This window comes from Ochotona princeps, chromosome 19 (genome assembly GCF_030435755.1).
Source record: "Ochotona princeps isolate mOchPri1 chromosome 19, mOchPri1.hap1, whole genome shotgun sequence".
NCBI lineage: Eukaryota > Metazoa > Chordata > Mammalia > Lagomorpha > Ochotonidae > Ochotona > Ochotona princeps.
In genome coordinates this window covers 2,024,252-2,038,793 of record NC_080850.1, presented here as the reverse complement: position 1 = coordinate 2,038,793, position 14,542 = coordinate 2,024,252, and the positions used below count along the sequence as shown (strand labels likewise).

Below are 14,542 nucleotides of genomic sequence, written 5' to 3'. Positions count from 1 at the left end.
GCCTTGTGGGTGGAGAGACATCACAACATCCGGCAGCGGCGGCGGGGCGGGGGCGCCGAGCGGGCGGACGCGAGGTCCCGGGAGCCGCTGGGAAGGCAGCCAGCTCCCCTGGCCTCTCTCCGCTTCCGACACGCACCCTCCAGACGGGGCCGGGCACACGGCCCAAACCTGCCTGCGGCCCGCCCGCTAGAGGACACCGGGCACCGGGCGCGTCCCCAACAAAACCCTCGAAAAGCCATCTGCGAGCCAGACGCCGGGCCACACCCGCGGCGGCGGGCCCAATAGGACGTGCTTCTGAGATGACCGACGCTTCCTTCGCCCAATCACACATCCGGCTTCTTGGGCGTGACCCGCGAGACCCGCCTCCCCCGTGTAGCGGAGGGCCCGGCCCTAATTGGCAGTTCGGAATCCTACGAAGGCCAGCAAATTCGAACCTAGAGGCCGAGCCCCGCCCACAGACCAACTAGGAAGAGGTGACGCATTTGGTCCCGCCCCCGTGCTCCTTCTGGCGAATCTCTGGCTCACGGGGCGGAGCGTGATGAAGAGGCTGACTAATAGGGAGGCGGCGCGGGGAGCGTCTGCCTGGCTATTGGCTGGGTAAAGTAAACAGAGGGCGGGGCGGGGCGGGCCGGCGCCCGGGTGGCCCCGGGAGGGGGCGGAGCGAGCGCGGCGGGCGGCGGCGGCCGGGGAGGCCCGGGAGGCCGCGGCGCGGTCACTGCGAGCCGAGCCCAGCCGCGCCGATCGCCCTCCGGCCCCGGCTGTAGCGCGCGATCCCGGCCGGCGTCGCCGCCCCGGGGGGCCCGGCGGCGCCGCAGCCCATGGAGCTCGAGAACATCGTAGCGAACACCGTGCTCCTCAAGGCCCGGGAAGGTGAGGCGGGCGGCCGGGCGGCCGGGCCCCGGGTGCAGGCAGCGCGGGCGCGCGGCCTCCGAGCTCGGCGGGGCGCTCCAAGCCGCCGGATCCCCCGGGGCCGCGGGCCAGGCGCGCCGCACCCCTAGCAGACACGAGCCCTTCCGGCCCGTCCTCCTCCGCACCTGCCCTGGGGAGCCGCGGTCCAGGAAGGGGCGGGGGTCAGGCCGCCGCCCTGGCGCGGGGGGTTGGGGATGAGGGGTGAGGGAAGGAGAACGGAAGGAAGAGGGAAGGGTGTGACCTGCGCCCCACAGGAGCCTCTCCGAGGCCTCCTCCAGGTGAGAGGCGAGGCGATGCTCCACGTGCCCCAGGCCCGCACCTCCTGGACCGGCACAAAGTTGGTGTTGGGGAGAGGCTGTGGAATGAATGAACGGAGCTTTGGCGTAGCACTGCACCCCTCCTCCCCTCCCCACTTGGGGAAACCTCCTGGGCACAGATGCTACCCGCATGGGCTGCCACTTGCTGGGCGTCCCCGGAACTCTGAGGACGGCGGGTACACGGGTCAGGATCTTTGCACTCAGGTAGCCCAGCAGTCTGTAGGTGCTGAGCAGGTGCAGCTGCGCATTAGCTCCAGGGCCTGGCTGAGGGTACCCCTGTGGTGTCCTGAGTGTGTGAGTGTCCCCTCCTGTCACACACTCCAGATGTCCTCAGGCACCCGCTCTATGAGGGCCCTGCAGGATGCAGAAGGTGGTCAGCCTGTAGGCAGCCTGCCCCTCCGCTGCTGTCCACTGCAGTTAACACCATCCCTGGATGCCTACCCGGGGCCCCACCCTGGCCAGGGTGCTGGGGAACCGGCAGGAAGCCAGGCTCTGATTTTGGGGAGCCCTCTGACAGGGCGTCTCCCACTCTTGGCTGGGCTTCTGGCCTGGAAGGGTCATGGGCTTCACCTGTCTGCTCCTCCTCGCAGGTGGGAAGACCAGCCCCATGACACAGAGCAAGGGTGTGGGTCCAGCAGTCCAAGGCCCAGCTCATTCTGCAGGAAGGGCAGAGGAGCCCTATCTGGGCACCATTCCTGATGCCCCGTGCCTGCTGGAGGAGATGCTGCTGGGAGTGGGCACAGCCAGCAGGGTCCATGTGCCCTCCTGTCCTTGACTGAACTCAGGCTGGGCCTTCCTCTCAGCCTCTGGGGGCAGCTGCAGATTCTGTTCTGCCTCGTCATGCAGCCAGCCGGGGAGGAGGGGTGGGGAGAGCCCGGCCAGGCTTCCCTTCCTAGGGCTCAAACCTCAGTCCTGCCCAGGGCACTCTGCCTGGCCTGGGCAGGCACTCTGCACACTTTCAGATAAGCTTCATTGGGCCATGCAGGAGGCACAGGGCACCCTAGAACCCTTCCCCTAACCTCAGCCCCGCCTACCTTGGAGTTCCTTGTCTCAGGTCAGTGCCCCTTTTTGTGCAATGGTTGGGGCTGTGACCTGAAGATAAGTCATTGAGTCCTGAACCCTGACCCCCTAGACCAGCTGTGTCAGGATCACTTCAGTATGATGCTGGGGCCTGTCCCAGCTGCCCAAGTGACAGAGGCCTCAAATCATTTGAGAACCCTTGGTGTATGCATACAGTTGGCATCTAATGGATGGCCGATGCGTTCTGGGTAGACATGGAACTTGGCTCATGGTCCCTGGGAGTTGGCTTTGAATCTTGCCTTTGCCTCCTTGGTGTCTTGAGATCTTGAGCAAGTTGATCCTTCAGTCTCCTTGTGAACTTGGCCCCAGCAGAGCTGATGAAGTCGACCGCATGGCGGATGGCGTGAAGCCTCGTGCCGTCCTCCCTCCTTTCCCAGGCACACAGGGGCCAGGCAGGGAGGAGAGGAGCCTCACAGGCTCAGTGGCAGCTCCCGGACAGGGTATTTGCATGTGACTCCGAGCTGCTGCCTTGATGTGGCTGGGAGGAAGGGGAGGAGGAAGTAGCTGGTTGGGGGAGGCAGGCGGATGGAAGGTTGGGTGAGGGACCTGCGGGGGTTGGGGAGGAGTTCCCCTTCTGGGGAGGCTTGGTCTGGGGTGGAGGTCCGTTGCTCACACACAGATGAAGCAATGCCCCAGAGGTACCGGGGTGCAAGCTGCAGGGAGGGCTGCTGACAGCTTTCTCAATGGGCCCCTGCAACACTTCCTCCAGGGAGTCCTCTCAGGGACTCAGCCCTGTACCCTCCTTCCCTGGTAGGCACCCCTTCCCCTTGCACCACTTGCCTTCACCCAGACCAGGGAGGAGCAGGGCAGAGGCGAACCAGAGGGGGAACAGCCAAGGCCAGGGAGAGGGGCTGCTTAAGGTATGAATGTGTTGTTAGTGTTGGGCCCGCCTCCGACCATGATCCTGGATGTGGTCTCCCCTCTCGCCTTCACCTCCCGTAAGGATGCCTGGAGACACGAGGGTCATAGAGGGCCAGAGACAGCCCTGAACTCAGGTCTGAGACACCAGGGCTCAGGTCCCGCCACCCTTCTCAGCCTAGAGGCCCCTGGACCTCGTCTGGCCAGTCCTCACACCTGTCTGACCCCTGTGCCTGCAGAGAGATTTTAGTTTAAGATCCTCGGTGAAGGAGCAAGCAGTGTTTCATAGAACAGTTTGTGCCTCCAGGTGCCTTTGAAAAGTCAGTGATGCTGATGGTGCTGGGCCAGCCTCCCCGCTCGGACGGCCCAGTAGCTGCCACTGGGCCAGTTCTCCACACTCCCCACCACTCACTGTTTCACATCTGCCCTACATCTCCCGTCACTGAGGTCTTAGCAGCCACAGGGGAGGGTGAGCGTAACAAGCTCTTGTGTGCAGGGCACAAGCATACTGTCCCTCCTGCCGTCACCTCACTGGGGCCTTTGACCTCTGTCCCTGGGAAGGAGGCCTGGGGCGCCTCCTTGGTGGCCCAGGCTGCTCCCCACCATGACGTCTCCAGGGAATGCCCCCCACCCCACCTCCTTCCCTTGGTCTTGCCTAACACTCTTCTTACCATATGACACCTTTCTCTGCCTGCTTCTGGGGAAACGCCTGACTCATGCAAAGTGGCTGAGACTGGTCTCCTGGCCAGAACTGCTGGGAATATCCCTTCCCCAGCAGCCACACTGGCACTCCTAGGCTCAGAGGGGCCCGGCAGTCTGTGTGTTGGAACTCAGCAGAACATGCTGGAACATGGGTGGGGGGATGGGGTCCAGGCTGCCGCCCACGGTGACTGGGCCTTGGCCGGGCTCCATAGCCAGCAGGATTTGAGACCCAGTGCCTGATCACTTCCACAGGTGGTGGCGGGAATCGCAAAGGCAAAAGCAAGAAATGGCGGCAGATGCTGCAGTTTCCCCACATCAGCCAGTGCGAAGAGCTGCGGGTTAGCCTCGGTGAGGCCTGGGCGGAGGCTGGGGTGTGGAGGCCTGCGGGAAGCCCCCCGGGGGGGGGACGCTTTGTCCTGGGGCAAAGCGCAGGGTTCTGGGGGGTCTAGAGAGAAGGAGGGTGGAGGCTGCACCACCCAACCCAGTTTCAGTTCCTGGGCCTGGGGAAGGTGGAGGGTGGAGAGTGACAAACGGGGACTGGGGGTGGGGCGAGGAGAACAGGCTGGTTGGGGGCAGGCCCCAAGAAGCTGAGAGAAGAAGAGCCAGGCCTAGGGTAAGCAGGGCCCAAGGGCCCCAAGGGAGCTGTGGGACTGGAGCCCGCCCCAGGTGGACTACACTGGGAGCCACAGGCTCTGCTGTGCTCTCAGCTAGCCCTTGGCTTGGGCACTGGGATGGGCTGTCAGTTCCCGCCTCTCTTGGCCAGCACGCCAGGTCTTGGTTATCCAGGCCCCCTGTGCACGTGGCCAAGAGTGTGCTGCTCCCACCGCCCGGCTGAGGGTGCCCGGAAGCCACAGTTTCCTCCCGCACTTTTACCAGACAGACAGCACAGGTGTGGGCCTGAGCCAGGGCTCAGCCAGGACCTCGCAGACCACACCCAGCCCCCGCACTGTGACACACACACACACACACACACACACGTCGTGTGCGCCAGAAGACAATGAGCATAAGGTGAAGGCCTGGGTTCCAGAGGCTGTACAGCATTGAACTAGTCAGCTACCCTCTCTGGGCCTCCCCGTCCTCAGCCGTTTTAAGTGTAACAGCGATGGGTTCAGAAGGAGCTGATGGCTGCTGCACAGCAGGGCCAGGAGCTGGCAGGTGTGTCCCCCGCACCCCTCCCAGTGGGCCCCTGCTCTGAGCTCAGCAGCCACTGTCTCTGCCTGCAGAGCGTGACTACCACAGCCTATGTGAGCGGCAGCCCATCGGGCGCCTGTTATTCCGTGAGTTCTGCACCACGAGGCCTGAGCTGACCCATTGCATCGCCTTCCTGGATGGGGTGGTGAGTGCGGCCTGAAACTCAGTGCCCAGTGCCCAGCGCCCAGGGCCAGCCCAGGTCCCAGGCCCAGGTCTCCACCCCCAACACACACACCTGTCGCCTTGCCCAGAACCCCAGACCTCTGTGCTTCCTACTCTACAGGCTGAGTATGAAGTGACCCCTGATGAGAAACGGAAGGCATGTGGGCGGCGGCTGATGCAGAATTTTCTGAGCCACACAGTGAGTGAGCGGTGATGGAGAGGTGACGGCAGCGGGCAGGGAGAGGAGTGACCACAGCCTGGGCAGAAAGAGGGCCCTGGAGCCACTCCAGGCAGCACAGCAGGCCCGGAGCCCAGGCGGCCTGCCAGCAGCTCGGCTGTGCTCTGCCTTGGGGTGGGTGGCAAGAGGAGAATCAACTGCTGGGCACGCTGGGGCACCACTGGCCTGCAGCCGCCGCTGGCATCGGCCTCAGCTAGCTGGCATTTGTGCCCTGGGAGTAAGCCGCCAGGGGATCCCTCTGCAGTGAGCCATCTGTGGCCTGTCCCCCAGGGTCCCGACCTCATCCCCGATGTCCCCCAGCAACTGGTGACTGATTGTGCCCAGCGACTGGAGCAGGGGCCCTGCAAAGACCTCTTTCAGGAGCTCACCAGGTAAACCTCCCCTGCCCACAGTCCTGGCATTGCAGCCGGAGGAGTGGCTTCTGGGCACCAACAGGCTGTGAACAGCTCCTGGCAAAGGCACCCTGTTGCTCTCCCTCCCCTTGCTGCGTGGCCTTGCACGGACTGCCTCGGCCTGGAACACACGTCTCCCTACCTGGCAGTCAGCAGGAAGGCCGGCCTGTCGGCCCAGAGCCCTGGGGTGTCGGGGCTAACCAGGGTGCTGGGCTTTCCCTCCCCAGGGTGACGCATGAGTACCTGAGCGTAGCCCCTTTTGCCGACTACCTCGACAGCATCTACTTCAACCGTTTTCTGCAGTGGAAGTGGCTGGAAAGGTGAGCTTGTGAGCAAGGCCAGGATAGGCCAGGTGGCTGGGATGCCCACAGGACCCCTGCCTGCTCAGCCAACATTTACCACTCTGCCCCTTGCCCACAGGCAACCAGTGACCAAAAACACCTTCAGGCAGTACCGAGTGTTGGGCAAGGGCGGCTTTGGGGAGGTGAGTGGCTCGGCCCGTGCCCCACAGTGCACACAGGGCAAGGTGGGGTGGACACTAGCTAGCTCTCCTAGCAGAGAACCTGGCCGGCCCCCACCGGCCCCATTTCCTTGGCCCTAGGTGTGCGCCTGCCAGGTGCGGGCCACAGGCAAGATGTATGCGTGCAAGAAGCTGGAGAAGAAGCGTATCAAGAAGCGGAAAGGGGAAGCCATGGCGCTCAACGAGAAGCAAATCCTGGAGAAAGTGAACAGTAGGTTTGTAGTAAGTACGACAGGAGCCGCCCCCACCTTCCTTTGGCCACACCCCTCACGGCCCCGCCTCCCTGCCCTAGGGGCAATGCAGAAAAGCATATTTGAGTGTTGATGGGGAATGGGCTGGGCTTCAAGGGGTGGCGCCCAGAAGGATCTCAGGGGGTGGACTCTGGCAGCAGCCCCACCACCTGGCAGATCCTGCAGCTCCTGCCTGAGGGCATGGGTCCCCTCCCCCGCAGGTGAGCTTGGCCTATGCCTATGAGACCAAGGACGCACTGTGCCTGGTGCTGACGCTGATGAATGGAGGCGATCTCAAATTCCACATCTACCACATGGGCCAAGCTGGCTTCCCCGAGGCACGCGCGGTCTTCTACGCTGCTGAGATATGCTGCGGCCTGGAAGACCTGCACCGGGAACGCATTGTGTACAGGTGGGGGCGATGTGGGCCTGCGCTTGGCCTGGCTGCCGGCAGCTGCCACCTGCTGGCCAGGCCGGGTATTGGAAGGATCCTGGGGATTGGGTCGTGGCGAGCCAGGAGGAGATCCCAAGGCTGCTGGGGGTGCCCAGTGATTCCTCTCTATGTAGCAGCTGTACTTCTCTGCATCTCCCTAGCTGGGCAGGGGGGAGCCCAAGCTCCAAAAAATCTCATCTTCTCCCAGGAGTTGGAGTTGCCCAGGCTGACCTGCCCTTCTCTTCCCCACAGGGACCTGAAACCAGAGAATATCCTGCTGGACGATCATGGTGGGTTGGGGCCCTCCGGGGTGGGGCAGGTGAGGTGGGGAGGCCCAACCTGTTCATGAGCCCCCTCCCCATTCTCCCACTTTTCCTGCCCCACTCAGGCCACATCCGCATCTCCGACCTGGGGCTGGCTGTGCATGTGCCTGAGGGCCAGACCATCAAAGGCCGGGTGGGCACCGTGGGCTACATGGGTGAGTCACCCCCTGCTCCTGTGCGGGAGCCTCGCAGGTCTTGGGGGACCCAGCGGTCCTGGTACTCCTCCTTCAGCAGGAGGCCCAGGCTTAGCCTGGTAGTTCTCAGTCCACATCATTCATTCACTGAATATGTCCTACTGGCAGGCCCATTTCTGTAGCCCACGCCTTGCCCTGCCCTCTCCACTCTGGAATGTCCATCTACCCAGGGGCTGAGGTGTGGCCCCGCGTGACAGCAGCCAGAACCCCAGCTTTGCAGTCTCTGGCTCGTGCTTGTCATGCAGCCTGCGGTCACACACTGCTCCCAGCCTCATTCTGTGGCTCTCGAAGGCTCATCAGACCCACCTCCTGGGGCTGCCTTGAGATAAGAGGCTGCAAAGGGAGAAAGGCCCCGTGTTTCCCTGGCAGGCTAGGAGGTGGCCAGCAAGGAGGGGTTTTAAAGATTTATTTATTTTTCTTGCAAAGTCAGATATACAGAGAGGAGGAGAGACAGAGAGGAAGATCTTCCATCCGATGTTTCACTCCCCAAGTGAGCCGCAACGGGCCGGTGCGCGCCAATCCAATGCCGGGACAAGGAACCTCTTCCGGGTCTCCCACGTGGGTGCAGTGTCCCAAAGCCTTGGGCTGTCCTCAACTGCTTTCCCAGGCCACAAGCAGGGAGCTGGATGGGAAGTGGAGCTGCCGGGATTAGAACCGGCACCCATATGGGATCCCGGGGCTTTCAAGGCGAGGACTTTAGCCGCTAGACCACGCCACCGGGCCCCTGTTTATTTATTTACTCTCCATATGCCTGCAATAGCCAGGGCTGGGCTAAGTTGAAACCACAAGCTTACAACTCCATCAGGGTCTCCTCTGTAGGTAGCAGGAGCCCAAGGACTTGGGCAGGAACTCAGACCAGGCCCTCCAGGAGCCAGTGCTGTGGTGTAGCAGGCTAATCCTCTACTTACAGCTCCAGCATCCCAAATGGGCGCTAGTTTGAGTCCTGGCTGCTCCACTTCCCACCCAGCTCCTTGCTTATGGCCTGGGAAAGCAGCAGAGGATAGCTCAAGTCCTTGGGTCCCTGCACCCCCATGGGAAACCCAGAGGGAGTTTCAGGCTTGTACCTTTGAATTGGTGCGGCTCAGGCCATTGTAGCCATTTAAGGAATGAACCAGTAAATGAAAGCTATCTCTCTTTCTCTCTAACTCTGCCGTTCAAATAAAAATAAAACAAGTCTTTAAAATAAAACAGGCGCTGCAATGTAAGGTATGGATAACCCAAGAGGCAAATTCGCCCACTGTGCCCCAGCAGCTCCCTTTGATGGGACGTGTGTTCTGCTTGCCATGGTGTCCAGCAAGCCCCTGATGGTGCTGGCATGGCTACTGGGTGTTTGGGTTGATCCCCCAATGTAACATGTGCTGGGCCATCCCGGGGCCTTAGGGTCCCCTGCCCCCTGACGCCATGCTGCCTCTCTAGCCCCGGAGGTGGTAAAGAACGAACGGTACACGTTCAGCCCCGACTGGTGGGCGCTCGGCTGCCTGCTCTACGAGATGATCGCCGGCCAGTCACCCTTCCAACAGAGGAAAAAGAAGATCAAGCGGGAGGAGGTGGAGCGGCTGGTGAAGGAGGTGCCCGAGGAGTACTCGGAGCACTTCTCCCCGCAGGCCCGCTCACTCTGCTCCCAGGTATGGCTGCGCTGGGAGGCCCCTCAGCACCCTATGTCCACCGGGCCCCTCCCAAGGGCACCCTGACAGCCTTCCCCCACCTGCTGCACCACAGCTGCTCTGCAAAGACCCCACTGAGCGCCTGGGCTGCCGCGGGGGTGCTGCCCGTGAGGTGAAGGAGCACCCCCTCTTCAAGAAGCTGAACTTCAAGCGACTGGGAGCCGGCATGCTCGAACCACCCTTCAAGCCAGATGTGAGTGCCCGCTCCCCTGAAAGTAGGACCAAGCCGGGGGCATTGAGTAGGCCACCTGCCTTGCAAGTGTTAGAAGACTCAAGGCAGTAGATCCACCAGAGAGAAGGATCATTCCCTGGTCTCGCAAATGAGAAACCCCAAGACAGGTCTGCGTTTTGCATAGTCAGATGGCTGAAAGGGGAGGCCATGACAAACAATGCTGTGTCTTCTCCCCTACTGTGCTGTCAAGTGTGGGGTCTTCCCTCGGGCAGGGTCTCCTTGGGGTGTGGCAGCAGTAGCTGCCAGCTGTTCGGGGCCCACGTCACACCAGCTTAGCCACCCCAATAGACAGAGCACCTTTTGTACACTGATTTCAAAAGGATTACTGAAGTCAGGGCTGGGGGAGTCCTAAGGTTCCTTGCGTCTAATTGACCAGAGGACTTTCCCAGCCTTGCTCGAGTCCTAGGCCTGCTGGGACTCCAGTCCCAGCCACCAGTGAGAGAGCAGTTCCCTGATGGGGAAGCCGTGACGCTGTTGGCCGCATGGCTGTGGCTAGCTACTAGAGGATGCTTCCCCTTACAGAATCCTGCCCATTTGCTGAGCATCTTAGTGGGTCGGTCAGGTGCCCAGTGGGCAGCAATGCCCTCTAGCCGTCTCCTTCCAGGTGGCAGAAATCGAATTCAAACCTATGTAAGCCCAACATGGAGTTGATGGGTCTGTTGGGCCAGAGAGGCCCAGAATCCGACCAACACTATGCTGCCAGCTCCTGACTCTGCCTCTGCGTGTGGGCTCTGTTCCTGCCGTCACGTTCAGGCTCTGTGTGTGTAAAGTCACAGGGAAAGCCCCGATTGGCCAAGGTTAGGTCATGTGTTTGCCTCCTCTCACGGGGGTAAGGGCCTGTGACTGACAGGATCCTTAGAGAAGCCAGAGGTGAAGGGCAGGCCACGTGTCTGTTTCTGAGTTCCCCTGTGTGCACCTATTCCTGCCCTTATAAGGAGAAGCAAACCAACAGGCGTGAAAGAATTTCAGGTGGCGCTAAGTGCATTGCAGTAAAACAGTGAGCTGAGAATGCCAGCTGGTGGTAGGGCATGGGCTGGGCAGGTTGGAGTATCTTTAGACAGGGCAGCGTCTCTGAGGATCTCATGGTCCAGCAGAAACTAAAACTATGCAGAGAGCCATGCTGATGCTCAGGGCTTGAGAATTCCGAACGTCAAGGTCCTGGGGCAGGGAACAGCCTTGTGAGGTGGAACAGCAGGAGGCCAGGGTGGCGGGAAGAGCAGGTGTGGCCATGAATGACAGGATGACACCTTTTAGGGGGCTGCTCGGCAGGAGTGCCGGGTGTGTGGAGTGGGCTAGACAGGCTATGAGCTGGGGGGCGGCTGTCTGAATGATTAGCCCCCATCCCTGGTGCCTGGTAGGGTGGGTGTGTTCCTGGCTTAACACTTGAAGCAAGTGGGCATGGGCTGGTCCCTTCCTACTCAAGCTTGCACCTGCTGGCTGCGCCCATCAGCTTGCTTCACCTTGAACTAATCACACTGTCTCTGGACCTTTCCTCAAAGTTCAAGATAGAAATCATCGCCCTGGAACATAATAACCTCACAGAAGCAGCAGGCATTCCCTACACAGCTTGGTCTCATTTAATTCACACCCCCTACCCCAGACCGTTGAGCCACTCAGATCATCCAATCCTGTGGCTCTTGCGGCCTCCCAGGCCTACTGCCGGCATCACCAAATATTTTTGAATATTTTCATTCCCCGAGTCTCCCTTCTCCTTGGCGCCCAGCAAATGCTCGTCTACTTTCTGCCTTTGTTGTTGGGTCAGGGCCTTTCATGTGTATGGAAATCAGGCAGCCTGCGTGTCTGGCTTCTTGCGACCTATCTCTAAGATTCCCATGCTGTTGCGCATGTCAGGTGACTCTTCCCCTTTAAGGCTGAACGGTGTTCCACTGGGCAGAGAACTGCAGTGCTCACCAGTGTGTTCACCAAGGCTGATGTTGTGTTGTGTACACGTCTGTGTGGGTAGATGCTGTGCAGTGTAGCGTCCTTAGGTGCCATGGTTAGTGAACTTAAGACTCACTCCCAAAGCGCTGTCCCCTCTTGCATGAGGATGGTGCTCAAACTAACATCCTTTAATCATGCCAGCTTTTGTGGGGCTGGCATCACGGCACAGTGGACTGAGCCTCCACCTGTGGTGCTGGCCTCCCATCTGGGTGCAGGTTCATGTCCCCGCTGCTCCACTTCCTATCCAGCTGCCTGTTTATGGCCTGGGAGAGAAGCAGAGGATGGCCCAAGTCCTTGGGGACCTGCACCCGCATGAGATACCCAGAAGAGGCTCCTGGCTTCAGGTCAGCCGTTTAGAGAGTGAACCAGTGGATGGAACATTTCTTACTTCTCTCTGCGTTTTTAATAAACAAAACCTTTAATAGTAGGCTTTTGAAAAGCAGCATGATGAGAAGGAAAGTGGAGCCCTGGAACTGAGGTGGGCTCCCAGCAGCGGGGCTGGCCGGTGGGAGGGGCCGGAGGGCCATTCTAGTGCTTTGATTGGCTGTAAACAGGAAGCCACCAAACACCTCCCAGCTGGGGCTCCACTACTCCAGGGCCTGAGAGGGAGCTGCCCAGCGCAGAGCATCTGCTGATTCAACCTGTTCCCCCCTCAGCAGTTACCCCTCTGCACAGCACAGGGGCAGGGGGTGGCCCGCACCTGGCCCCTTCCAGTTACTGATCATTGAGGGACTAGGGGGGACGGGGCTTCAGAGAAGGAACTGCTGCTTTGGCGGGGTTACATAGTGCACCTGGTTTCTCTAAACCAACCAGGTCAAGGCTGGAGTGAGACTTGAGGGCCTAGAACGTGGGTGGGCATGCGTACATGCGCATGGCTTCCATCTGACCTCCACCTCTGCTCGCAGCCCCAGGCCATTTACTGCAAGGATGTGCTGGACATCGAGCAGTTCTCCACGGTCAAGGGCGTGGAGCTGGAGCCCACCGACCAGGACTTCTACCAGAAGTTTGCCACCGGAAGTGTGCCCATCCCCTGGCAGAACGAGGTGGGCCCTGGGGGAGGCTGGGGGTGGGGGTGGGGGGGGGTCCAGACCTGGACCACTCTCACCTCGCCTGTTCTCTTTAGATGGTGGAGACCGAGTGCTTCCAGGAACTCAATGTCTTCGGGCTGGATGGCTCGGTTCCCCCAGACCTAGACTGGAAGGGCCAGCCACCCGCACCCCCCAAAAAGGGACTGCTACAGAGGCTCTTCAGTCGCCAGGTATCTCAGCCTGGGATCCCCCCCCCCCCAGACTGGCTCCGGGGGATGACGGGTGGGGAGGCAGGGCCAGTGCCCGCATGCGGTGCCCAGGGTCTCTGGCCTCATGCCCGCCTGCCCCTGACCCCTGGCTGGGCTCATGGCCTCTTTTCTCTTTCCAGAGGTGAGCAGTGTGGGCTCCCCGTGGGCTGGCTTTGCCATCTGGCCTCGGGGAGCCCCTGGGCAGCCCTTCCGTGGCAGAGGCGAGATGTGGGAGAAAGAAGTCTGGTGCCCGCTTCTTCCCTACCCTCCCCCACCTCACCCCGCTTCATTGCCCCTGCCCTGCAACCCCGCCCAGCCCGGCACAAAGGGCCGGACAAAGGCCCTGCCCTGGCACATCTTGGGGTCTGCCTAGCCTCCCCTCCTCCCGGACCCCACTGCCACCTGGCTCACATCAAGCTACTCTAGCCCCTCATGAGGAGCTCCTTCCCTAGGCGTGACCCACCCCAGGGTGCTCCTGGCCTGCCCCGGCAGGGTGGCCCAGCGGCTAACCACACACGCTCTGCCTCTCTCCCTCCCTCCCTCCCTCCCTCCCTCCCTCCATGTCTTCCCTGTCCCACCTCCAGGATTGCTGTGGGAACTGCAGCGACAGTGAAGAAGAGCTCCCCGCCCGTCTCGAGCTCCCCGCCCGCCTCTAGTCCGCAGTCCGAGGCTCCCAGCGGCGACGGGCGGTAGCAGCTCTTCAGGAGTGCCGTTTACAGTTTGCACAGTGGTCTTCCCCATTGTCTGCTCAAGGCGTGGCCCCGGGGAACATAGCCGCTGGAGCTGGCCCTCAGTGTTCTCCAGCCCCTCAGCCCCTGGCCTGGGCTGAACCTGCAAGGCCTGGGTGACGGTTCCTGGGACAAAGGTGCGTGTCCCTTCGTCTCCTCCAGAACTTGGGGGAGCTCTGTATTTATGTCTTTGTACGAATGTATATAGGAAAGAGCATTCTTAATCTCCCATGCTGGACTGGCCTGATCTCAGCTCCCCGCCGGAGCAGACTGCCCAGAGGAGCCACTGCCAAACTCAAGGCTCTTCGGGTCCAGCTCACATCGGACCAAGGCTGAGCCAAGACAGACCCCCGACCCCCCAGCACCATGCCGGGCACCCCTGACCTCCGAGACTCGTGCCTGCCCCTGCTGGCCTGGGCTCAGGCTGCCGCCTTCTGGGGTCCAATACTGTCCCTTCTCCATGCTTAGCAGAGCTGGATCTGGGGACCCTCTGTGTCCTATAGGCCTGGGCCAAAGTGTGACCAGTGATCGAGTGACTGTGGGAGCCATCCATCCACCACCCATGCTACCCCAGACGGTCTGCCACTGCCTTCCAGCTCCCAGGTCGCTGGCCCTGTCCAGAAGACACCCCAGTGAGATGTGCCCCAACCTAGACTGTAGGAGGAGGTGGGATGTCCTGGCCAACCCTGAGACATTCCAGACTCCCCTGGTAACCAGAGACACATGGGCCCAGCAATAATCCAGTCTGTGTGTGTGTGTGTGTGTGTGTGTGTGTGTGTGTGTGTGTGTGTGTGTATCGGGGTATGTATGATGGGGTAGGGTGAGGCTGTGCCTGTGCCCCAGGCCCCAGCCCGGGCCCTTCCCAGACTGTGATGCGCAGCCTGGTCCCAGTGTTAGGGTAGCACAGGATTTCAGGGCCTTGGTTTTTCCATATTTAAAGCCAATTTTTATTACTCGTTTTGTCCAATGTAAGCTGCCACTTGTCTCTGTGAATACAGTCTAAACACAAACCTGGCCAGCTGCCCCTGCCTGCCTCCTTCTTCCTTTTCTGCTCCAGGGGTCTGCCCGCTGCCCTGGCCCAGCTGGCAGGGGGAGGGGATTAGAAGTAGGGAGAGTAGGGAGGAGTGGCACCCTGGAGGCACCAGGCTGCTT

The 14,542-nt window shown here is 61.1% G+C and overlaps 1 protein-coding gene across 3 annotated transcripts; it reads left to right on the top strand.

Moving 5' to 3' along the window:
* The first annotated feature begins 657 nt into the window (after nt 1-657).
* On the top strand, nt 658-14,404 carry GRK6 (G protein-coupled receptor kinase 6). 3 transcript variants are annotated; one of them, XM_058677317.1, is made up of 17 exons: nt 658-870; nt 4,119-4,214; nt 5,090-5,202; nt 5,341-5,418; nt 5,728-5,828; nt 6,077-6,169; nt 6,270-6,333; nt 6,451-6,591; nt 6,821-7,011; nt 7,285-7,322; nt 7,421-7,510; nt 8,966-9,174; nt 9,269-9,406; nt 12,292-12,429; nt 12,510-12,644; nt 12,803-12,804; nt 13,247-14,404. In XM_058677317.1, the coding sequence occupies exons 1-17, from the start codon at nt 819-821 to the stop codon at nt 13,353-13,355; spliced, it is 1,788 nt and encodes a 595-aa protein (XP_058533300.1). In that variant the 5' UTR covers nt 658-818; the 3' UTR covers nt 13,356-14,404. The 3 variants fall into 3 exon arrangements, with proteins under 3 accessions (XP_058533300.1, XP_058533298.1, XP_058533299.1); XM_058677315.1 differs by lacking the exon at nt 12,803-12,804; XM_058677316.1 differs by lacking the exons at nt 658-870; nt 4,119-4,214; nt 5,090-5,202; ... (3 more) ...; nt 6,270-6,333; nt 12,803-12,804 and having other exon boundaries at nt 6,452-6,584.
* The last annotated feature ends 138 nt before the right edge of the window (nt 14,405-14,542 follow it).